This window comes from Haemaphysalis longicornis, unplaced genomic scaffold (assembly GCF_048455015.1).
Source record: "Haemaphysalis longicornis isolate Haplotype H1 unplaced genomic scaffold, Haemaphysalis longicornis Haplotype H1 scaffold_9, whole genome shotgun sequence".
Lineage (NCBI taxonomy): Eukaryota > Metazoa > Arthropoda > Arachnida > Ixodida > Ixodidae > Haemaphysalis > Haemaphysalis longicornis.
This window is the reverse complement of record NW_027526460.1, coordinates 38475370-38495902: the sequence shown is the minus strand read 5'-3', so window position 1 is coordinate 38495902 and position 20533 is coordinate 38475370. Positions and strand designations below refer to the sequence as shown.

General features: G+C 48.1%; 2 protein-coding genes across 3 annotated transcripts in view; one reads left to right on the top strand and one right to left on the bottom strand.

Annotated features, from left to right (window-relative positions):
- LOC144151924 (uncharacterized) overlaps positions 1 to 20533 on the top strand; it is a 541357-nt gene that overhangs the window by 279255 nt on the left and 241569 nt on the right. The gene's annotated exons all lie outside the window — the stretch shown is intronic.
- On the bottom strand, positions 7511 to 9068 carry LOC144152661 (uncharacterized). Its single transcript, XM_077684028.1, has one exon. It carries the CDS (start codon positions 8909 to 8911, stop codon positions 7550 to 7552), a length of 1362 nt encoding a protein of 453 aa, XP_077540154.1. The 5' UTR covers positions 8912 to 9068; the 3' UTR covers positions 7511 to 7549.

Here is a 20533-nt window from a genome sequence, read left to right as displayed (position 1 = left end):
CACAAGTAGTTTTAAATATTTATCCGGCGTTTGTGTTTTGGTACATCTCACTAAATATTTTTTGTTTATTGAATTTAACTGTTCTTTTACGTGTAACTTTCTAATCGGTTTATGTGATGTACTCCGCTGACAAGACGCCGCGGAAGGTGGACACGTACAAAAATAAATTAAATCCGCAATGGTGGTGTGCGAAAAAATTGGTTGCGATTACAATACTTCCCAAGGGAAATTCGATCGCAGCTGCTAAGGTGTTGTGATTTTGCGGAATGTGTTCAGGCGAAGTATTTCAGACAGACAAATATGTATTGACGGAGGCGGTGGCCTATGCGTGGGCGGCGCGACCTGCACAGTCTTCTCGGTGAAGGCGCATAACTGCTGCTTCAGCGGACCTCACCCCTGGATTCTGGCGTCGGTGGCGCTGAGCCTCTCCTTGGGCAGCTCGTTTAGCTGCAGCGGCAGATGCAGTATTTCCCTCATCTTAGGAAGTGATCGCGCCATCGTCGAGTGCACGAAGGCACCCGCTACTTTGGCGTTATCTCGCAGCCCGTCAAGTGCACCGCCGAGCATGTCTCGCGCTGCCTCGGCATACCGTCCTCCCCATCATACTTTCGCCATACTTTCCTTGTCCACTTTCCTGCTCGCTCTCTCTGGTCTATCGTCGGTGTCCTCTTCGTTTTCTCGGTAATGACGAGGCCGACGGCGACGCAAAACCACAGGAGCGGGCGCTTAAGTGCTGCCCTATAGAAGAAAGGCATCATTACAACTGCCCTGAGAAGTCGACATGTGGGTTTTAAGGGAAGGAGAAAGAACAGCGACGAAGACTATCAGGCGGGCGCCATCGGATCCGTTTCGATTTCACGCGCAATTTGAAAGGCCTAGTTGGGGACTTCCTCGATGCGGAGCCCCAGGCACTTTCGCGCGACGTTCACCGCTTTTTTCACGCTGCGTTGCGTCATAGGTTGCGCTGCGTTGCGTCATGCGAGCTGATAAATAAAGTGGATCAGCTTGAGCGTCTCATAAAATGGCCGGTAATATTTTTCAGGCCTTCCCCGGATATATGTAGCCTTAATTATGCCGCAAAGGAAACATTCGAGTACCTGCTTCTGTGCTTAGCAGTAACTTGAAGCTTAGGTCAAATGAACCTGCGCTGGTTCGGGGCAGGTGGTCAAAAAAAGGGCAGCTTGGTGCCTAAGCTTTCTTTTACTATGAGAGAATGTGTGAGCATCATTTCTGGCTGAGTTATGTCGCCGAGTTATCTCAATGAATTTTGTGTTTCCGACTTCTGGGCTGATAATTTTAGTGCATCTGAGCGGGTGATGTCGCGAAACACCCAAGAGCTTGTTTTTGTTTTTAATAGTAGTCTTCGCTGCAAGACACTACATGGGAAAGGTAAAATTACAAAAAAATAAGCATTATACCGTTAGGTCGCCTTCACTGTTACACGAAACTGTATTGCTAAGAAGACATTTTTCAGAGGGAATGTTACAGGCATTTACGTCGCCAAACGTGTAATACATTTATGTTTCTTTTTTATTTATAAAAAAGTATCAAGTGCACACCGAATTTTCAAACCCAAAATTATGTATTCCCCTGTGCTTCTCTCGAACACGATTTCGCTGGGCTATGCTTACAGATTAGTTCTCAACGGGAGAACGTTTGGTCCCACGTTGACGGAGCACTTGTATTTCCACAAGAAAGAAACTTGGGGTAAATGTCTTTAAAAAAAATACCTACATACCCCCCTGTCCTTTTTAGTTTGTGGGTTGAGAGAAGAACAAATTCATACGCATAAGTGTTGATTGCGGGAAACATCGCCACGACAGGCAAACGAAAACAGTCAAGAACGTTCTTTAATACTTACCACGCAATGCAGTGCCCGGAAAGACGTTGCGTACGACAAGTGCTGGCGAATGTGAACTTGAAAAAATATTCGCCGTCCCGCCCTGCAAGAGTGGATGTCCAGTTAAGCTGTTGTCAACCACCACAAATGCTGATGGTGGAGTGAGTGGGTGGGTGGGTGGGTGGGTGGGTGGGTGGGTGGGTGAGTGAGTGGGTGAGTGGGTGAGTGAGTGAGTGGGTGAAGTGAGTGAGTGAGTGAGTGAGTGAGTGAGTGAGTGAGTGCCAGTCCTAACAATGACAGCCGTAACGCCCACCTCTCATTTTCTGCCCGAAGAAATTCTATCTGGTTTCTATTATCCACAGTATCAAATCACTTTACGGCAAGCTTTTAGTTGTCCTGACGCTTTTAGATGGCCGGCCATTCAGAATACAGGGGGGAGTAATAGATAAAATTTTAACCTTCGATCACTGATCTCTGTACTGTACAGTTTCGGAAGCCGAAGACCAGAAACTTAATCAGTTTTTCGGCGAAATGGCATTACACATTGGCTTATTGATAACAGAACCACTGCAAACAGCAGCATAAACTTCCTTCCGCAAACGGGGCATGGCAAGAAAGAAGAAACGGGGGTAGTAAATCTCGAGGTATCCCACAAATAGAGGAGCATACGGCCGGTTTTTCGAAGTGCAGCCTCTAAGGACAATTTACCTCCTACTAAAAAATCCAACACTTACGTCGCCTAAGTACAAGAAACTTCTGACAGCTATAACGATGAAAAGTGCGTCTGTTGTGACGCCGTATGGGCCTGCTGGGTAGTGTCCGGCTAAGCTCTCGGCGATCAGGTGAAGATAAATGGTTGCAAACCTAAAGGGGATGTGACCATGTGCACGTGCAACACATTTCTCTCTCTCTCTCTGTACACAAATATGTGCGCGCGCGCACACGCACGCAAACACACACGCGCGCGCGCGCGCTCAGGAACACGCACACACACAAACACACACACACACGCGCGCGCGCACGCACACTCCCGCATGTACACGCACACACGCACGCACGCACGCACACACTTAGGTCGCAAGAGTAGCCGCCCACACTGACAATGACAAATGGATTTTCGCGCGTTCCACGCCCCTCAATCTCACACTTTTCGAGAGGTGGAGAAGAATAACTAAAATGGAACGGACGGCGGCCCATCTCGATCCCGTTCATCAAACAGCTCGAGGAATCCCACTTTGCTCGTCCTTCCCGCAGCATTGCCTTTCCGCCTCGACGAAAGTTCCGAGGAATTCAGAAGGGCGCTACAGCTTCGCATAGGTATACAGCTAACTTGACTGCGGCAGTGTCCCCCTTTGCAGCCTCTTCCGCCCAGCTGCCCTATTGCCACGGAGCGGTGCATTGCCTCTCTTGACGACGCACGCGATAAATGCCTGCGTTCATGTATATATTAGCACTCCCTGGGGTGCTCACTCCACACTTTTCCCAGTGTACGTTTTGCTGCCGCGTTTTCCCGAGAACGGAAGTGGGAGTCGAAGACGCGTGTGCCCGCACTTCGCAGCACAAACGGTTCCTTTTTTCAAAGGCGTTCGGCGTGTTCGGTGAAACGGCTCATGACATTGCAGTTCCCGGCAATGTCTCTTTTCCCTCGCCCTTTTTAAATGCAGAGCATTTTAGTAACTCACGATGTCACCCGCGTTGGCGTCCGTAGTCCGCATCACTACGTAGTCCGCACCCTACACTATATAAAGAAATAATGCCTTCCGGCGCCAGGTTTCGATCCCACGACTCTGCGGGCGGAACGCAAGGTACACGGCACTTTACCGACTGCTCCACGGAGCCGACACAGAATGGAAGGTTACGCACGCGCCTTATATCCTTGACTCATTCAGCCGTCGGCCACAGGTGCGCCCTCTCCCCCGCGTCCTCCTCGCCTTCTCTCCGCTCGCAACACCCTCTCTCGCCGCGTTCGGTTCGCGTTCATGTGGTGGCGCGATTTCGGCGCTATAACACTCTCTCGCGAAGGGCATTGGATTGGATTGGCTTGGCTTGGCTTGGCTTGGCTTTGCTTGGCTTGGCTTGGCTTGGCTTGGATTTGGATTGGGTTGGATTAAAGTGGATTGTGTTGGATTGTGTTGCGTCATAGCCGCGCCACGTTGCGTCGTAGCCTCTCCACGTTGCGTAATAGCCGCGGCAGGGGGTTCACGGCACGTTTCACGTTTCACCATCGACTTCATCGACAATGTCTACGCTGGAAGACAACAATTACAACAACAACAACCAATACGTAATCCATAAGACTTGCAGGGACGCCCCCCGCGGAAATGCTCTGCATTTGATCGTGCCCCTCGCGAGGGGGATGTTTTGATTTTTTTCCCACGTCCCGAACGGCCAATATACCGAGGCTACCTTATGGGACATCAGTTGTTCTCTCGTTTAATCTTCGCAGTATTATTCCACCTTTCTTTTTCTTTCGGGGGTGTGTCCCGTCCCGGGCGCTTCCTGTAGCTTCACTTCCGATCGGCGCTTGTCTCCGGCTCCTACAGTAAAAGAGAAATTCCGAATGAGATGATGGAGCTCCTGCTGCTCCAACCAGAGGCAAAACTTAGAAAGCGAACAACTTTCCACCGTTCACTCAGCCTCCACAAACTGACGAGAAACAAAAGGTAGAAAGCCAGGAAAGTGCGAGTCCACTTTGCATAAGCTTATGGCTCCGGTCGCTCCTGTCACGTCACTCTGGGACCTTTCTACTTGCGCAAGGCCATCACTGAAATCTTGGATCTGTTCCGGCTTCCTCGCTCTGAAGAATTACGCATTCGAGTTGTATCCTCGTTGCTTCTTTCGCTGCTGTTGTCTACTTTCGATCATTGCTTTTCGCCGCATTTGGTGCCATCCTACACTCCAGAGTCTGCGCTCTTGTGCGTTGTTCCAAGTTTTAGCGCTTTCCGCGTTAATAATGCGTGAGGCTATTTCAAAGTTTCGGGGAGGAACTTGAAACTCCCCGTTTTGACATTGTTTTGAACGTTTCGTGAGCCCCGTTATAAAACGTGCTGAACTTTTGTTTCTTCGTTCTTAGTAGGGGCAGCTCTCTCGCTTTATTCTTTCTCTTTTTAGATTATCTCTGCATCATGGTTGCCTGTAGGCTAAAAAATGAGCATGAATATACCACATCCGAATTCGTTTACCTTTTATCTTTTATGATCAGTGCAATTTAAACTGCAAGTAGGTCTCTGCTTCTGTTAAAGCGAATCCTTTCTTGGGCAGCGCTTTTGATGCGTTGAGGTAAAGTGGCATTTCTCTGGCTGAAAAGTATACACCCACGTGAACGTTCTTTTTCTATCCACCCTCGTGCAAAATCCTTTTATGCTCGGACTAACGATATTTGCCTATTTCGATCTTGCGGACTCCGCTGCTTTAATATAAATGGTTGGATTCTCCGCAATCCAACCATTTCAATGAATCACTGAAAACTGCCTGCCTTTCTTTTGTGTTTTGGAATGACTTCTGCTGCCATGTTGCTCACAAGCGACCGGACCCTTTGCGTCCTTGCTTTCTTCTATAAATGATACTCTTAATACTTTTCATTGTAGTTTGCCGGAAAAGATTAAGCGGGAGAGAAGAAACGTGGAGGCAAGTTAACGGGCAAATTGAGCAAGCCAGACTTCTAGGGGCAAATTGACGGGCAAATTGAGCAAGCCAGATCTCTAGATAGCCAGGGAGCAGAAGGCGCAGGAGAAGCAGCAAGGAAAGGAGGGCCACAAGGGAGGCAGAAGCCAGCTTGATGGTGAGGGGGAGGAGAAGAAGGAGGAAGAGGAGGAGGAGAAGGAGAGGGAGGAGCAGGAGAGAAAGATGAGGATTTCGATGATGAACACGACAAGTAATAGGGGAATTCTCGTCGTTCTACAGGTTAGGGCGGTGATAATTAAGGCGACGGTGATGGTGTAGAGAACGTGGAGGATGAGGAGAACAATTTGGCCTCTCGTATTTCCCTATGCACCCCTACAATTTTTTCTGTTTTTTTTTTTGTTACTTTTCCGTTTTTAATATTTCCAGTGTGGAAATAGTGTACTGCGAGCGCGTCGCGCTAATTGCTTATCGCGAGCGCGTTTCTTACTCCCCTCTTTCCAATAGCTGGACCACAAATGATGCCCACGGAAAAAAAAAGGAAAGAAGAACGAAACCGGAGAGTCGCCACCCTCGTGCGATTAATTAATCCTGGGAGAGCGCGAACGGAAGGCGCGCAGATCGATAATAGTTGCCTGTGATAAAGGTGGGCATATCCGCCCGCTGAGCTTACCTTGCTCAAATCTTCATCCTCCGCGCAACCGCGCCCTGTACCTGCTTTACAATTTAGCGCTCTCTTAGAAAAGTGCTTCTTATTGTTTGGATTATAGCATACGCTCACTTCGTCGACAGCGCTTTCTGAACATCCATTCTCCTGCTAGGAAGGTCCTGTGTTCTCTATGCTAAGGGAAATTACTTCTGGAGCTTTTTAGTATCAATGTGGTAATTGACAGCCTTTATCTCGTATTGCTTGAAAGTATACTTAAATAAACCGGTGGGGCTCGCCGGGTCTCTCGTATTCAACTCGCCGCTCGGCCACTGAGGCTTCTCGATCATGTTTAATAAAGTGAAGGAAGCTCGCACTAACGCGTAAAGTTTGAAGTTAGCCAAGCTGTACGCAACCTTTCCGACCATCACGACGGTTTTAGTCCACGACTCCAGCCCATTTGCTTCTTCTTCGCTGCCATGTAAATTTTACTTTGCATCATTATTACTGTAAATGTGAGCTTCATTCATTTTTTTTTTCAAAGTGATAATCATTGGACATCACCTTGGAGGGTCGTGCGCTATGATGTGCTTTCTCGTTACAAGCAAAGTGTTGCCACGATTACGGCTAACCCTGGAGTTGTTTTTTTTTTTTTTGGTCAATCTTGGTTAATCTCCCCCAGCTCGTATGCTTGGCTTGACAAACTTGCGCCGGGGACGCTGGGTGGTCACCGCGAGGCACGCACACACGAGCTCTCGGCATTTTCTTGGTTTTGTTAATCTACCGAAGGATCGCCGCGAAACATGCGATCAGGTGCGCTCGTCATTTTCTTTGTATTTTAAGTGCGAATGCACTTTATAAGCGACCCCGAACCTTCCGCCGTCCGCATAGCAACAGCTGCGGGTGCGCGCGCTTTTCGTCTTCCTTAGCAACGGGGGGAGATGGGCGCGCGCTGCCTGGCCGCTGACATGGCACATACCCACGTGGTGGATTGGCCAGGAATAAGTGCGAATGCACTTCTTAAGCGAGCCTGAATCGTCGCGCTCGCATAGCGCCTTCTCTCCCCCCTCGCCTACTCTCCTAAAGCCCCTTTACTACTCTCCAGCTCGCAACACCCTCTCTCGGCGCGCCAGCCAGGCCACTACACTATATAAAAAAAAAAAAAACAGCATCCGGCGGCAGGTTTCGATCTGCGGACTTTGCGGCCGCAGCGCGACGCTCTACCGACTAAGCCACGGACGCGACGTTGAAGTCAGTGTTAGTAACGCGCCTTATATCTTTAACGCATTCAAACTACGTCGTCAGCGGCGTGCGTTGGCGACTCAGCGGCGTTATAGCGGCTTGATAACTGCGTGGTGTACACGTGATACTAGTGAGTGAGTGAGTGAGTGAAAGAACTTTATTGAGGGTCCGGCGATGACGCGAGCTCGTCGCGCACCCGGCTAGTCCCACGTCGGGATCGGCAGGTCTAGCCCACCGGTCCGGTCGCGGGCACGCTGGACTGCCAGGATTTGCTTGTCTAGAGCGGGGCTACGCAGAAGAGAGTCCCACTCCTCCTTGCTGAACTTGGGGTGTGCGGACCCGCACTCCCAGAGCATGTGAGCTAGAGTAGAGGTCTGTCCGCAGGACGGGCAGGCGTCGTCGCGATATACGTCGGGGTAAACTTCGTGTAGAACTGCCAGACACGGATATGTGCCGGTCTGTAGTAGTCTAAGGGAAACGGCTTGCGCCCTATTCAACTTGGGGTGAGGGGGTGGAAAGACCCTTCTAGACATGTAGAAAAATTTCGTGACCTCGTTATAAGTAGCGGGAGCATCCCTGTGGCCGTAAGGGGGAGGCGAGTCAGCTCTCCTTACAGAGGAAGCGCGGTCAGTGAGGTCGCGCGCAGCCTCGTGAGCAGACTCATTGAGGTTCGGGGGAGCGCCCGCGAGAGGTCCTACATGAGCGGGGAACCAGTGAATTGAATGATGCGAGAGATCATCTGTACGCCAAACGCTAAGAAGGCGAGCAGCTTGCTCAGCTATGCGGCCATTCTGAAAAGCCCTCACTGCCGTTTTGGAGTCACTGTAGATCTCTGACCCACGACCGTCTAGCAGGGCGAGGGCGATGGCGACTTGCTCAGCGACTTGGGGGTCTGATGTGCGAATGGAAGCGCAGTTAGAAATATTTCCGCTGGAGTCGACCACAGCGACGGCAAAGGTCTTCCCATTGCTGTACTCCGCAGCGTCAACGAAGCTTGCTATAATGTTTTTTTGCTTGATCTGTTTGAGGATCGCTGCTGCTCTTGCCTTGCGTCTGCCCTCATTGTTGACAGGATGCACGTTTCGGGGCACGGGGGCCACTATGAACTTCTCTCGAATGCACCTAGGGATCGGGGTACTGCTCCTCGAGGATCCTGCTGAAGGGTAGCCTAGCTCTTCGAGGATGCGTTTGCCTGCTGCTGTGGTGTTCAGGCGAGCGAGTTGTGCGCGTTCTTGGGCTTCGGCAATCTCCTCGGCGGTGTTGTGTAACCCCAGCTTGAGGAGATCCTCTGTATGAGTCCTGATGGGCAATCCGAGAGCCCTTTTGACTACTTTACGGATGAGAGCGTTGAGCTTGTCTCGTTCCGCTCTGAGCCAGTTGTGCATGGAAATCGTGTACGTGAAGTGGCACAGTACGAAGGCATTGATCAGCCTGAGGAGATTGTCCTCCTTCATGCCCCGGTGTCGGTTTGCAATTCTTCGAACGAGCTGGAAAGCGTTTTCCGTCTTTGCAATGATTTTGCGGAGAGCCGTTCCATTCCCGCCATTGAATTCGACAAACATGCCCAGGACCCGAATGACGTCGACCCTGGGTATCAGCCCCCCGTCACTGGTGCGAAGAGTGATGTTGCTTTCGGAGACTGGCTTCCAGTCTTTGGGTCTGCCTCCCTTCTCCTTTCTGTAAAGCAGAAGCTCCGACTTCGCGGGGGAGCAACGAAGTCCGGTGGGGCGGAGGTACTGCTCGGTCACATCGATCGCCTCCTAAATAGCTTCTTCAACTCTTCCCTCGCAGCCGCCGGAGCACCAGATGGTGATGTCGTCGGCGTAGATGGTATGCTTGACGCCCTCGACTCGTGCCAACCTCTCCGAAAGGCCAATCATACAGATGTTAAAGAGCATGGGGGAGATTACGGCGCCCTGAGGAGTTCCCCGTCCTCCGAGGGGCACTTCGTCGGAGCGGAAGTCTCCAATGCGAAGCGTGGCCTTCCGGTCAGTTAGAAAAGAGATAACGTACCTGTGGAATCTGGAACCGAGACCCAGGTCCGAAATTGTTTTGGCGATGAAGGTGTGGAGCACGTTATCAAAAGCCTTCTCGAGGTCCAGGCCGAGCAGGGCCTTTACGTCCCTGGAACGGCCATCCACGATCTGATGCTTGATTAGTTTCATGGCATCCTGCGTCGAGAGTCCGACTCGGAAGCCAATCATGTTGAACGGGTAAATCCCGTTGTCTTCGAGGTACCTGTTAATCCTATTAAGGACGACGTGCTCCATTACCTTGCCGACGCAAGACGTTAGAGAAATCGGCCTGAGGTTCTCGATGTTCGGGGCCTTGCCGGGTTTTGGGATGAGCACCGTGCAGGCCATTTTCCATTCTGCAGGAACAACGCCATTCTTCCAGACCTCGTTGATCTTGTCGGTCAGAAAGGCAATCGATGGGGCGTCAAGGTTTCGCAGCATTCTGTTAGTGACCCCATCGGGACCCGGCGCAGACTTGCGATTGAGCGCGAAGATGGCCTGTCTGACCTCGGCAACGGAGAAGTCTTCATCCAGTACGGGGCGAGGAGGGCCTCGGTAGTCCGGGAGTTGCGTCACCACATCCCCGTTGTGCCGGATGGGCAGGTACTTCTGAAGGAGTTTGGAGACTAGTTCGTCGCCCGTGTGAGTCCATGTCAAACCCGCTAGTTCTGCATTCTCTCACGTGACTGCGCCTCCTCTCCCTTCACTCCGGTCGGCGCTTCGCAGCTGCGGTGCGCTGCGGTGCGGTGCGCTCCTCCTCTCGAACATACACGTTATTTCACCAAGATTTCCGCAGAGGGACAAACGAGGCGTGTTAAGCCGAACGTGATCACGAGGGGGTGTTAATGTAACTAACGGGCAAAATGCCACCAAACTTCAACAAACTCCCCCTCATAGCATCACCCCGTGCTTCGCACTTCCTCATACTCCCCTTCGGGGAAATGCGGGGGAATTTTTTTGTTTACTGCGGACGCGCTAAATAACGATTTGCTAAATAGCTTCGCTTTTAAAGAAATAGCTGCGAGGCACATTTCAAAACGAAGGGATAAATTACGGTGTGAGAAATATTCGGACGTAGAGGACACAGTGTCGAAAAATACCACACGTTGTGTAGCAGATAAATTAGTCGCTTCTTAAAGGGGCGCCACGCCTCTGGAACTAGGATTGCGAATTCGGCGGGCTTCTCGCCTCGCCGTCTTCGTGTCATTGTTTCCTTTTTTGGTCTTTCGTCGATGCTTCTTCGGCTTAAAGCGCAGCGACAAAGTTACGCCACTGCAAGAAACGAATGGGCGACGGCCCAATCAAAGCTGCCGCTTTGGCTCTTTGCCGATACTCGACATACTTTAATTTATAGTACCTTGCATTTTCTTCGGTTTGCTTTCTCAAATAGGCATGTGGATGCTGCGCTTTTTTTCTTCACCTAGGAGAGTGTGTACTTTCCTGCTTAATTAAGACCGAAACTCTCGCCATGCCCTCATTTATTGAATTACAGTGGTTCAAGAGGAATGTTCAACTTTCTTTCTTTTTATTCGCTCCGTACTGTAAGAATTCGATATGGAAGCTACAGATAAGGCAAAAGACCTGAGATCGAGAAACAGCCCCCAAAAGAGGAGAGAATGCCACTCATTTTGCCTTTCCTTCTGTTTCTGATCTTTTTTTTTGCATGTTGGTTCCGTTCTCGATCATTCAGAGAACAAAAGAACTCTGACATTTTCGAAAGTCAATTCCCAAACGGTCCACACGTATACGGGTTTGTGAGTGTGCGTGTGTGCGTGTGTGCGCTCGTGTTTGTATTCACGTGCGTGTGCGGGCGTTCATGCGCATGTGTGTGTGTGCGCGCGCATGTGCGCGTGCGCGTGTGGATACGTGTGTGTGCGTGTGTGCTTGTTTTAGACTTATTACTGTTATAGACATTGTAGGCTGAACGTTTTGCCTGTCCACCTATGTAGCACATGTAGCGGCATTTCTTTACTCTTCACTGCAAGATTTAAAAGAGTCGGCCACCTTCGAATTTTTTTCTATTCAAGTAGATTACTAAGTCACCTGACAAGTTGCTTTATTTATTGTTTACAAGTCGTCTTGTAAAAAGCAGGATGAGAAAAACGTCTCCCATCGAGTTTACTGGGTGTGATATTAAGCTCACCTCATCACAGGAAAAACGATCGGCAACAATGGTAAGTGTATCTTCAATTCCATCCAAATCTACTGCTTATCCGCTCCCCCTTAACTCCTCGCCGCGAACTTCGCTCCCTTTTGAAGGACATCACTTTAGTGAGCTTCCAAAGCCGAGCGAGATCCGATTTAATCACCAAAGTAGAGCGCAGGTTTAAGTCGAGGAATCTATATAAGCCTCCAGCGAAGAAAACGAAACAAACTCTTGGAAATGCACACTGGAAGCGGAGCGCATTCATTTTGTGCCGTTCGGAAATCAAGTGTGCTTTCAGTTATTTTGTCCTTGATAGTGCAGCAGCCGTAAAATGGTGGGATAATCTTGGTGCCGCCTGCTGACGCGCCACTGTTTTATACTTTGCGTTTCGTATTAGTGCTGCATTGAGTGCCAGGATGTTTTGCCCCGTCTACTCTTTGCAACCTGTTTTTAGTTGCTTCTACTTTCGAGCGATTTTTCTCGGTAGATACGGTATATTTTGGTGGTTCGCTAGACTTTTTTAAAAAATAAATAACACAACAAAGTAACAAAAAAATCACGCCATATCCACGGAATGAATGATAAGTGGGGCGAAGCTCGAGAGGGGGAGATCATCGGTAACCGTAACTCTCCCGTGAAAGTTCGCCCATTACATCATTAAGAAGGACGTAAGACTGTGTGCGTACATTGTACAAATCAACTTTTATTTTCGGAGTCAATGCTCCCAGGCCCAAACCTGGTGAAAGACTCCGCGCCATCGAGGACTACCCCGCACCTCCACCAAAATTTGTCGCGTAGGATGGGACACAACGGTAAAGAAAGAACTTTTATTTAGGGCGAACTTGTGCCCCAACAAGACGAGAAGAAACGAGCAAAGGTCCTTGCGTCTCGTTCGATCTCCGAGAACGACTGCCTGCGTTCGTGGCGTGACCTCTTGCGTGATCTCCCCCTCGCAGTGCACGTGTGCTCGCGCCTCCGTTGGCGAACACAGACAAGCTCGCGCTCCCGGTGCCGAGTTTGCGCTGCCGGTTGCAGCCGGTTATTCTTGCGCGTGCAACGCGGCCCACCTTGCGACATCTCCGAAAGCATGCGGCGGTCACGTACCACGAGACACAAGGGATGGACAGACCCATGACTTAAGGAGCTTCGCCCCTAAAAATAAACCACACAGGACTCTCTACTTCGGCGTTGTCAGTTACGGGACTTTAGAGACAACGAGAAATCAAAGTCGCTCATAGTGCCCTTTTTTGCGACTGATTGTGTGTTAAATAGAAATAGGAGTTTGGTTTGTTTTTCTCGTTTTCTAAAAACAATTTTTTATCTGTAATGCATGGGCCCACTTTCTGATGTCGCAGATATGGACCCACATGGCCGTTTCTTCATTTCTTCGTTTTTTTTTTCATTTCTCTTTCTAACTATATTTCCTTCTTTGTTCCTTCCTTCTTTTTCTGCTTTCTTAGTTATTTTCTTCCTTCCTTCCTTTCTTTCTTTATCTCTTTCTTTCTTTCTGTCTTTCTTTCTTTCTTCCTTTCTTTCTTTCTTTCTTTCTTTCTTTCTTTCTTTCTTTCTTTCTTTCGTTCTCTCTTTCTCTGTCTTTTTTTTTTCTTTCTTTCTTTCTTTCTTTCTTTCTTTCTTTCTTTCTTTCTTTCATTCTCTCTTTCTTTTTTTCCTTCGGCATCTTTTCCTTAAACGTACTTTTCCTTTTTCTTCACCCTGTTCTGCCTCGCCTTATATGCTTTACTTCCCCTTCATCTTGTTCTCCTTTGTGGCCTTCTTCATTTTTTTCTTTTCATTTTTTTCCGTCTTAAGACTTCACATTTAGCGATGAAGAAACGTTAATAAAATTTCTAAAAAGTCCGAAGTGGGAATTGTCGGATAATGCGGAAGCGTATAATGTCCAGACGTTTATCTGCGCCCATACACCTTGCCTCAAGTAACGCGCCTTGTTTTAAATGCAGAGCCTTTCTTTAACTCACGATGTTTTTTCTTTAACCCGGAGTGTTCTTTTAGCACGCGTTGCATTCTAGCATGATACGTTGTAAAATGAGTGTCCCGGTGACCCGCCGCGGTGGCTCAGTGGCTAAGGCGTTGCACTGCTGAGCACGAGGTCGCGGGTTCGATTCCCGGCCGCGGCGGCCGCTTTTCTGATGGAGGCGAAAAGCAAAAACGCCCGTGTGTACGAGATTTCGGCGCACGATAAAGATCGCCAGGTGGTCAAAATCAGTCCGGAGCCCTCCACTACGGCGCGCCTCATCGCCTGCGTTGCGTCGGCGCGTTAAACCCCACAATCAATCAATCAATTAACTCACGATGTCACCCGGCGTTGGCGTGCCTCGATATCCGCAACAGCCGTTCCATTTGCGCCCTCTCCCCCACTCCTCCTCGCCTGCTCTCCGCTGCTCCTCGCGTTTCGCACTTGATCTCACCCCCACTGCTCTCTGCGCATGTGCCGCGTTGCTATGGCAACGGAGGCGCGTCGCCTGCGTCGTCTGCTTCCTCTCCGCCGCGGCGGAGTCAAACGGGAGCGCGCGGCCTCGTCCGCAACAGCCGTTCCAGGTGCGCCCTCTCCCCCACTCCTCCTCGCCTGCTCTCCGCTGCTCCTCGCGTGTTCTCTGCGTGCTCGGATCGCGTTCAGCAACAGGTGGGGCGGGCGCGCATGCGTCGTAGTTTGGCGCAGGAGCAACAAAAGTTGTGGCGGGATCGTGACGTAGCCGTGACGTGGTCGTGGCGCGGTCGTGCCGTGATGGGGCTGTTCTCGGCGTTCGCTCTCGCTGTCAATTTCTTTCGAACCAGATAATAAATGATGTCACGTGACCACTTAATTACGACTCCTCATTAATTACAATAATAATTATAACAACAACAACAATAACAACAACCAACAGCAACAACTGCAACAACATTAACGTAACCCAACCTACTTAACGTCGTGCGCCCCCCGAAAATGCTCTGCATTTGACCGTGCCCCTCGCGAGGGGGATGTTTCATAAAAATTTTTTGTTTGTGTGTTTCTGTTGGCTGAAGTTCTCTTTTTGGGCTTGAGGGAATTTTGGCAGAATTCGTCGCACTTGCTCAGAGTCATGCTGAGCATTGGATGCGTAGCCATTCTCGGGTGACCGCACCCCTTGCCCTTCCAATGATCTACCCGTCCGTCCGTCTTTAACACATGGCACGACGGGCTCCTAAGTGCACGCGGACCATGTTGGGCATTTAATTAAAGGCCCATAATATAAGAGCAATATTGTTTAATGAAAGGTCGTACGCCCTAGGGTCCCCAAGTTAACATATGTGGAGGCACGGCCGCTCGATGGAGAAGACCTACATTCCATTGAGCGGCCGTGGTAGAGGTGTAGGTGGTAAATAAGACCTTTGACAGAAGGCTTTGTTCGCACTGTCGGACTTGGGAGTCTCTGACTCTGCTTCCCGCAAAAGTGGTGAGACGTCTGGTGTATTATTTTGTTACCCTGTTGAGTAAAGCCTTTGAGAAGTTCACATCATTTTCGTACGTGGCTTGCTAAACTAGTTCCAAGAGGTTCGCATCATTTTCTTATGTGGCCACTTACCGCATGGTAACGTCGCTGCAATACTTTATTTAAAAACGAGAAGTCAACTTGACGGAGACATGCGCGGGGCTGATTCTACACAGTGCCTCTGTAATGTCTGCTTCCCTGCTATACAGTATGCATTGCTTGTAAGACGTTTTACAGGGGCAAGAGATGCATTCTTGGAATAAAATATATAGGCTCTGGCGCCTTCCAATTAATACCCCATATGATGCGTACTTACGAATGACACCGCGTAACGCGTAGTAGCACATACAGACGGGCGGATAGGTTGCGAAGGGAAGAGATGAATTCAATTGAACTAAAATGCACGACTAAAAGGTGGTTCTATTAATTTTACCACTGTCGTTGGGATTTAGACGGAATGCCCTCTGGTCAAGTAAAGACATTTATATAAAAAGTAGGACACGGACCAACGTTGCAACAAAATTGACGCTTCGGGATCCGTAGGGATCCCTTGTTTACAATCTCAAAAGATTGTGAACAAGGGATCCGTACGGATCCCGAAACGTTAATTTTGTTGCAACATTGGTCAGTGCCCTGCTTTTTATACATATTACCACTACAATAATGAAGTGTGCATTACAAAGCTAAAAAAAAACGACCAAAATGAAATATTTTTTGAAACAAGTGTAAACACGAGAAACTGCAGTAATTGCTTACGGAGCCAAAACGTGCACAATGGAAGAGGGAGGAAGCCGGCGTGAAATGATTTCTCGAGGAGACACCATTCTCGGGGATGAGCGTTCTTACATTCGCCATGACTCCGTGAGATTTGTCAAGGTGTGTATCCACGACTCCGCGACATCAGATTTTAGGAATACGTAGATGATGCCGTAGACTTATTTCTGATAAATTGCTGTCAGTGTAGGACATTGTCTTTATTCTTTGTTTCGGCTTCTCTTCCGGTCCTATTTCAGTTGTCCTTCGATGTCGCCACCGCTCTCACTCCAGGTTTTACGTAATTATGATGTGTAATGGTATGTTATTTTATGCATGCTATGAGCCACTTGCCATAGCGAAAGCGTATACAGAATAAACGCATCTGATATTTATTTATTTATTTATTTATTTATTTATTTATTTATTTATTTATTTATTTATTTATTTATTTATTTATTTATTTATTTATTTATTTATTTGTTTATTTATTTATTTATTTATTTATTTATTTATTTATTTATTTATTTATTTCAACCTCTCATTTTTAAACAGGACACACGAACGCAAGCTTACGCCCGCCGCTTGCACGCACTCACTTGCGTCCTTGTATATATCATATTCTAATAACCTCGACAATCAATGAGGCGCTTTCAAAATCGTGGAACACTCCACAAAAGCATTCACTCCGCACGTAACTGCAAAGAACCTGGCGGATAACGCCTTCTGTGTGAAATGAAATTCCATCCAGCTTTCGGCGGCACATCCTACACATGTTTTTATCCTTGTAGGACGTGCGCTTCTCCATACACTTCGACTGAAAAAAAAAACATGAAAAAAAGTAGAAAAGAAAACGGTTGTCTGATTCGAAACAGATTTAGTTAACTACCGTCTATTTGCACTGCCTCCATCACTTTCTCGTACATACTTTGCTGTGCCAACAAAGAAGTAATGTCGCTCAGTGTCTCTTCCAACAGTTTTCCTTAGTCTTTTTATGGCCCGGCCACAATATGTGGTGCGTGATTTTTGCGTTTCCCATTGTGCCCACTTGTGCCCACTTGTCACTTGCGCGCGTTCTGTACTTAAAAGCGGGGACTCCCAATAGGAAATGAGGGGCTCGTTGAAAATAGCACAGAAATAATAATTGGCAGTCAAGAAAACCTCTGAAAGCAAAGGGGAGGATGTGGTAGGTCATTGAAACAGATAAAGAATTTGGAAAGAAAGACAGAAAGTGGAGAAAAAATGCCCGCCAGGTGGGATCCGAACGCACGACCTCCAGAATACCGGTATGGTGCGATAACCACTACGCTACTGGCGGGGCGATTTTCCCCTCCAATATATGTATATATGTATATTATAATGGGATTTATTGGCAGGTCTTGCAAGAGGAACCAACGAGGTCTGGCCGTTTCAGAGTCCAAACGAGGGCTGGCGTCCGCGCGCAGGTCTCGCGCCGAAGCACTGTCGATGGAGCTGCCGCTGTGTCGCTACGGGGACATATACCCACTGGGGGATTGACGCCACTCAGAAGGTCAGCCTCCGCTTTAGCCGAACACATACCCGCTCGGGGAGACTGGTGCTCTGACGGTCGCTCACTATCTTTGTTACAATATATATATAACGGGTTTGGAAATGAGGGGCTCGTTAGGAAATACAGAAAGAAATGCCGGCAGTCTACAACGCCAAAGAAGGCATAGGTGAATGGTTAGAATATTTTTTACGGTTAGTGACGTTACATTATTTTTTTTCTTCTAATTATCTAACAAACAGATAACAAGTTACACGTTATAAAACCACGCTTGGGACCATACACCACTGACACACGCAACAGATACACAGAAGTTGCCCTTGCTAGGCTACGGATAGGGCACACACATGTCACACACTCGTATCTCCTCACGGGGTCTTCAAGACCCCAGTGTGGCAGGTGTGGAGATGCCCTATCCGTAGTTCACATACTCATTCAATGCAACGCACTTCACACAACACGACGCAAACACTTCCCACAGCTATACAGACTACACGTCCCACTACACCCAGCGTTTTTCCTCTCTGACGATCCCATGTTTTCTATAAAGTGCGTTTTTAAATATTTAGAAGAAGTTCAATTTTTAGACCTCATTTCATACCACGTGTGATCACTCCCTGGCCCTATACACCAGCCATGCTCATTGTCGTTTTGTTATTTTACTTTTGTTTTTGCTAACTTTTCGTAGTGTTTCAGGTTTCACCCCTCATATATGACTATTGTCTTGGCGCTCTTTGCCCCAGTTGGCCTTGCGCCATAAACATCCAACCATCATCATCATTACATTATTTTTTTATTATTACGTGAGAAAGAAAGAAAGAAAAACACGCGCCCAGAGTGGGGACCGAACCCACGCCTTTCGATTAGATCTCAAATGCCTTACCAATTCGGCTATCTGGGCGACTGTGTTCTCCTTCACTTTATGGGGCATTTATATTTACTGCAACTGTATCTGACGCTTGAGGGTGGTAGCCAGCGCCACTCAGACTACACGGGGAGAAGGGGACCTTCTTTTCAACCCCCGGGGCGTGACGTGAACGTCTTAATTAAACTTAAAGAGCAAAACACAGCTGCTGAGCACGGATAAAGCCGCGCAGCTTTCACCCTCAACTGTGCGTTGTCACGTATGGCCAACTATCGGGCTGTTTTCGTGAGTCTTTTACAAATGCCACTCGGGTGCGTTCTTGTCCATGTGCATGGCGCATATATCCAGAAAACTGACTAAATGCACAGCGCCTGCTAATTAACCCAACGCGCGCGTGAAACGCGCGCGTGTGTGTGTGTGTGTTCTTGCAACACAGCGCTAACAGACAACGACTAAATGAAAGAACACTCAAGAAAAGGACACATACGCGCTTGTGGGTCTCTTCCTTTGGTCAGCCATTGTGCGTTTGTGCTGTTTTATCAGATGTTCATGATTTTTTTTTTATTTCCCACAGCCGCAGAGATCTCACGAAATCCGCGTAATGTTTAGAAGTACCGCGCCGTGCTTCTTTGTCAGAGAAGCCCCGGTCTTTTAGGACCCCCAAACGGCGACCATTTGTCACTTCTGAATGCGGTGTCGTTTTTACAGTTCTTCCGAATGCGTGCATCTGCGGAGGATAAAGAATGCGATGGGCCCGATTGTGACTCGCGCAAAAGTGGATGCGTATCAATGCCGGTTCGTGACGCTTCACCAACTGCGCGGAAAGAAGTTTGGGTCGTTTCTTATTTTTGTTCCCCTCCATTATATGCGAGGGCTGTTTTTTTAATGCGACCCTCACAATGAAGCCTCCTGAGTCAAAACGAAAGAGCAGGGAACTACAGAAGCGACCCTTATGGGTATTATTCTAGGGCTATAGCTGCGGACCACTGGCTTACAATTTGTCATGACTCCGTCTTCGGCTCCTCTCCCATTATTTCGAACCAAAGAACACCTTCTCTATGAAGCTTCGGCGCAGCCAGATTCTGGTTCCACATTAAAATGCGACACTGCGGGAAACATATTTCCGCGTGTATCCAGTACAATGTCTGTAAATAAAAATGGGACGCGGCTGCGGTTTTTTTGTGTGTGTGTGTGTGTGTGTGTGTGTTTGTTTCCGCTTCAGTGATATTAAGGGTTCCCAAGGAGCATACCCTGCGACCGTGATACGTTTAACGACCACAATAATGGGAATTCATATTATATAGATCGAATCCAGCTGCATGATTTACTTTACTGCCCCGGTTGTCTTAAGACATTATGAATCGACAGCTCGTTGGACTTTTGTGGAAAACTTGTGCATCTGTAAGTTTCTCTCAGGTTCCCCTTTCCGTTTAATCAAGTTTTACGTATAGCGAAGGTTGGAATGACACACCTGAGCCCAAGGACGCGGGTTCCAGTACAGGCCGCGGCGGCCATTTTTCTGATGGAGGCGAAAAGCGAAAATGTCCATGTCTTTGAGATTTCGGCGCAAGTTAAAGATCCCCAAGTGGTAAAAAATTAGTCCGGCGCCCTCCACTACTGCGCGCCTGATCGCCTGTGCAGCGTCGGCGCGTTCAAACTCATAATCAATCAAATGGTACCTCACGGTTAAATAAAACCTTGTTCACTTGGAAGTAAGCACTTCTGGGTAGAAATTCTATTTTCAGTTTGCCCCAAACAGTACGTCGAAGTAGTGAAGGAAATGAACATTTTTGAATTTCCAATTTTTAACGCTTCCACACGGTGGCTCGGTGGGCTGCGGTATTTTTTTTTTATTTCAGCGTATCCACGTATATTTCTTAGAGCTAGACCGTACTTTAGTACAGAAACTCTGCTGGTTTTATATTAGGCATTTATTCATAGCCACCTGAACTATTGTATCCCATCCTGGGGTCGATTGTATAAAAATCACCTTTCATCATTAGAAAAACTTCAAAAACAAGCAATTCGTATATTAACGTTTTCCTCAAAAATGTCCCCATCTCTTCCTATCTTTACTGAACTTAATATATTACCTTTGCCAAAGATGTATTTGTACAGCGTTGGAATCCTGTTTTTGAAGTGCTGTATAGCCTCGGTTCTTGACATTTTCCCTCGCCATATGTTAACCAACCCTAATTGCACTAGATTTTCCTCCCGTCAGAACTTGTTGTTGCCCAAGGTTAGAACTAATTATGGCAAATTTAGTCTACTTTTTCTGCTCTTTCTTTCCCGAATGACGTACCACTGGAAATAAAGACGCTTAGCTCCCTTCAACCCTTCAAAAGAAAATTGAAGATGGTCTTAGCTACTCACCACTAACTCCCAAAAATATTTTACTTGTGTGACA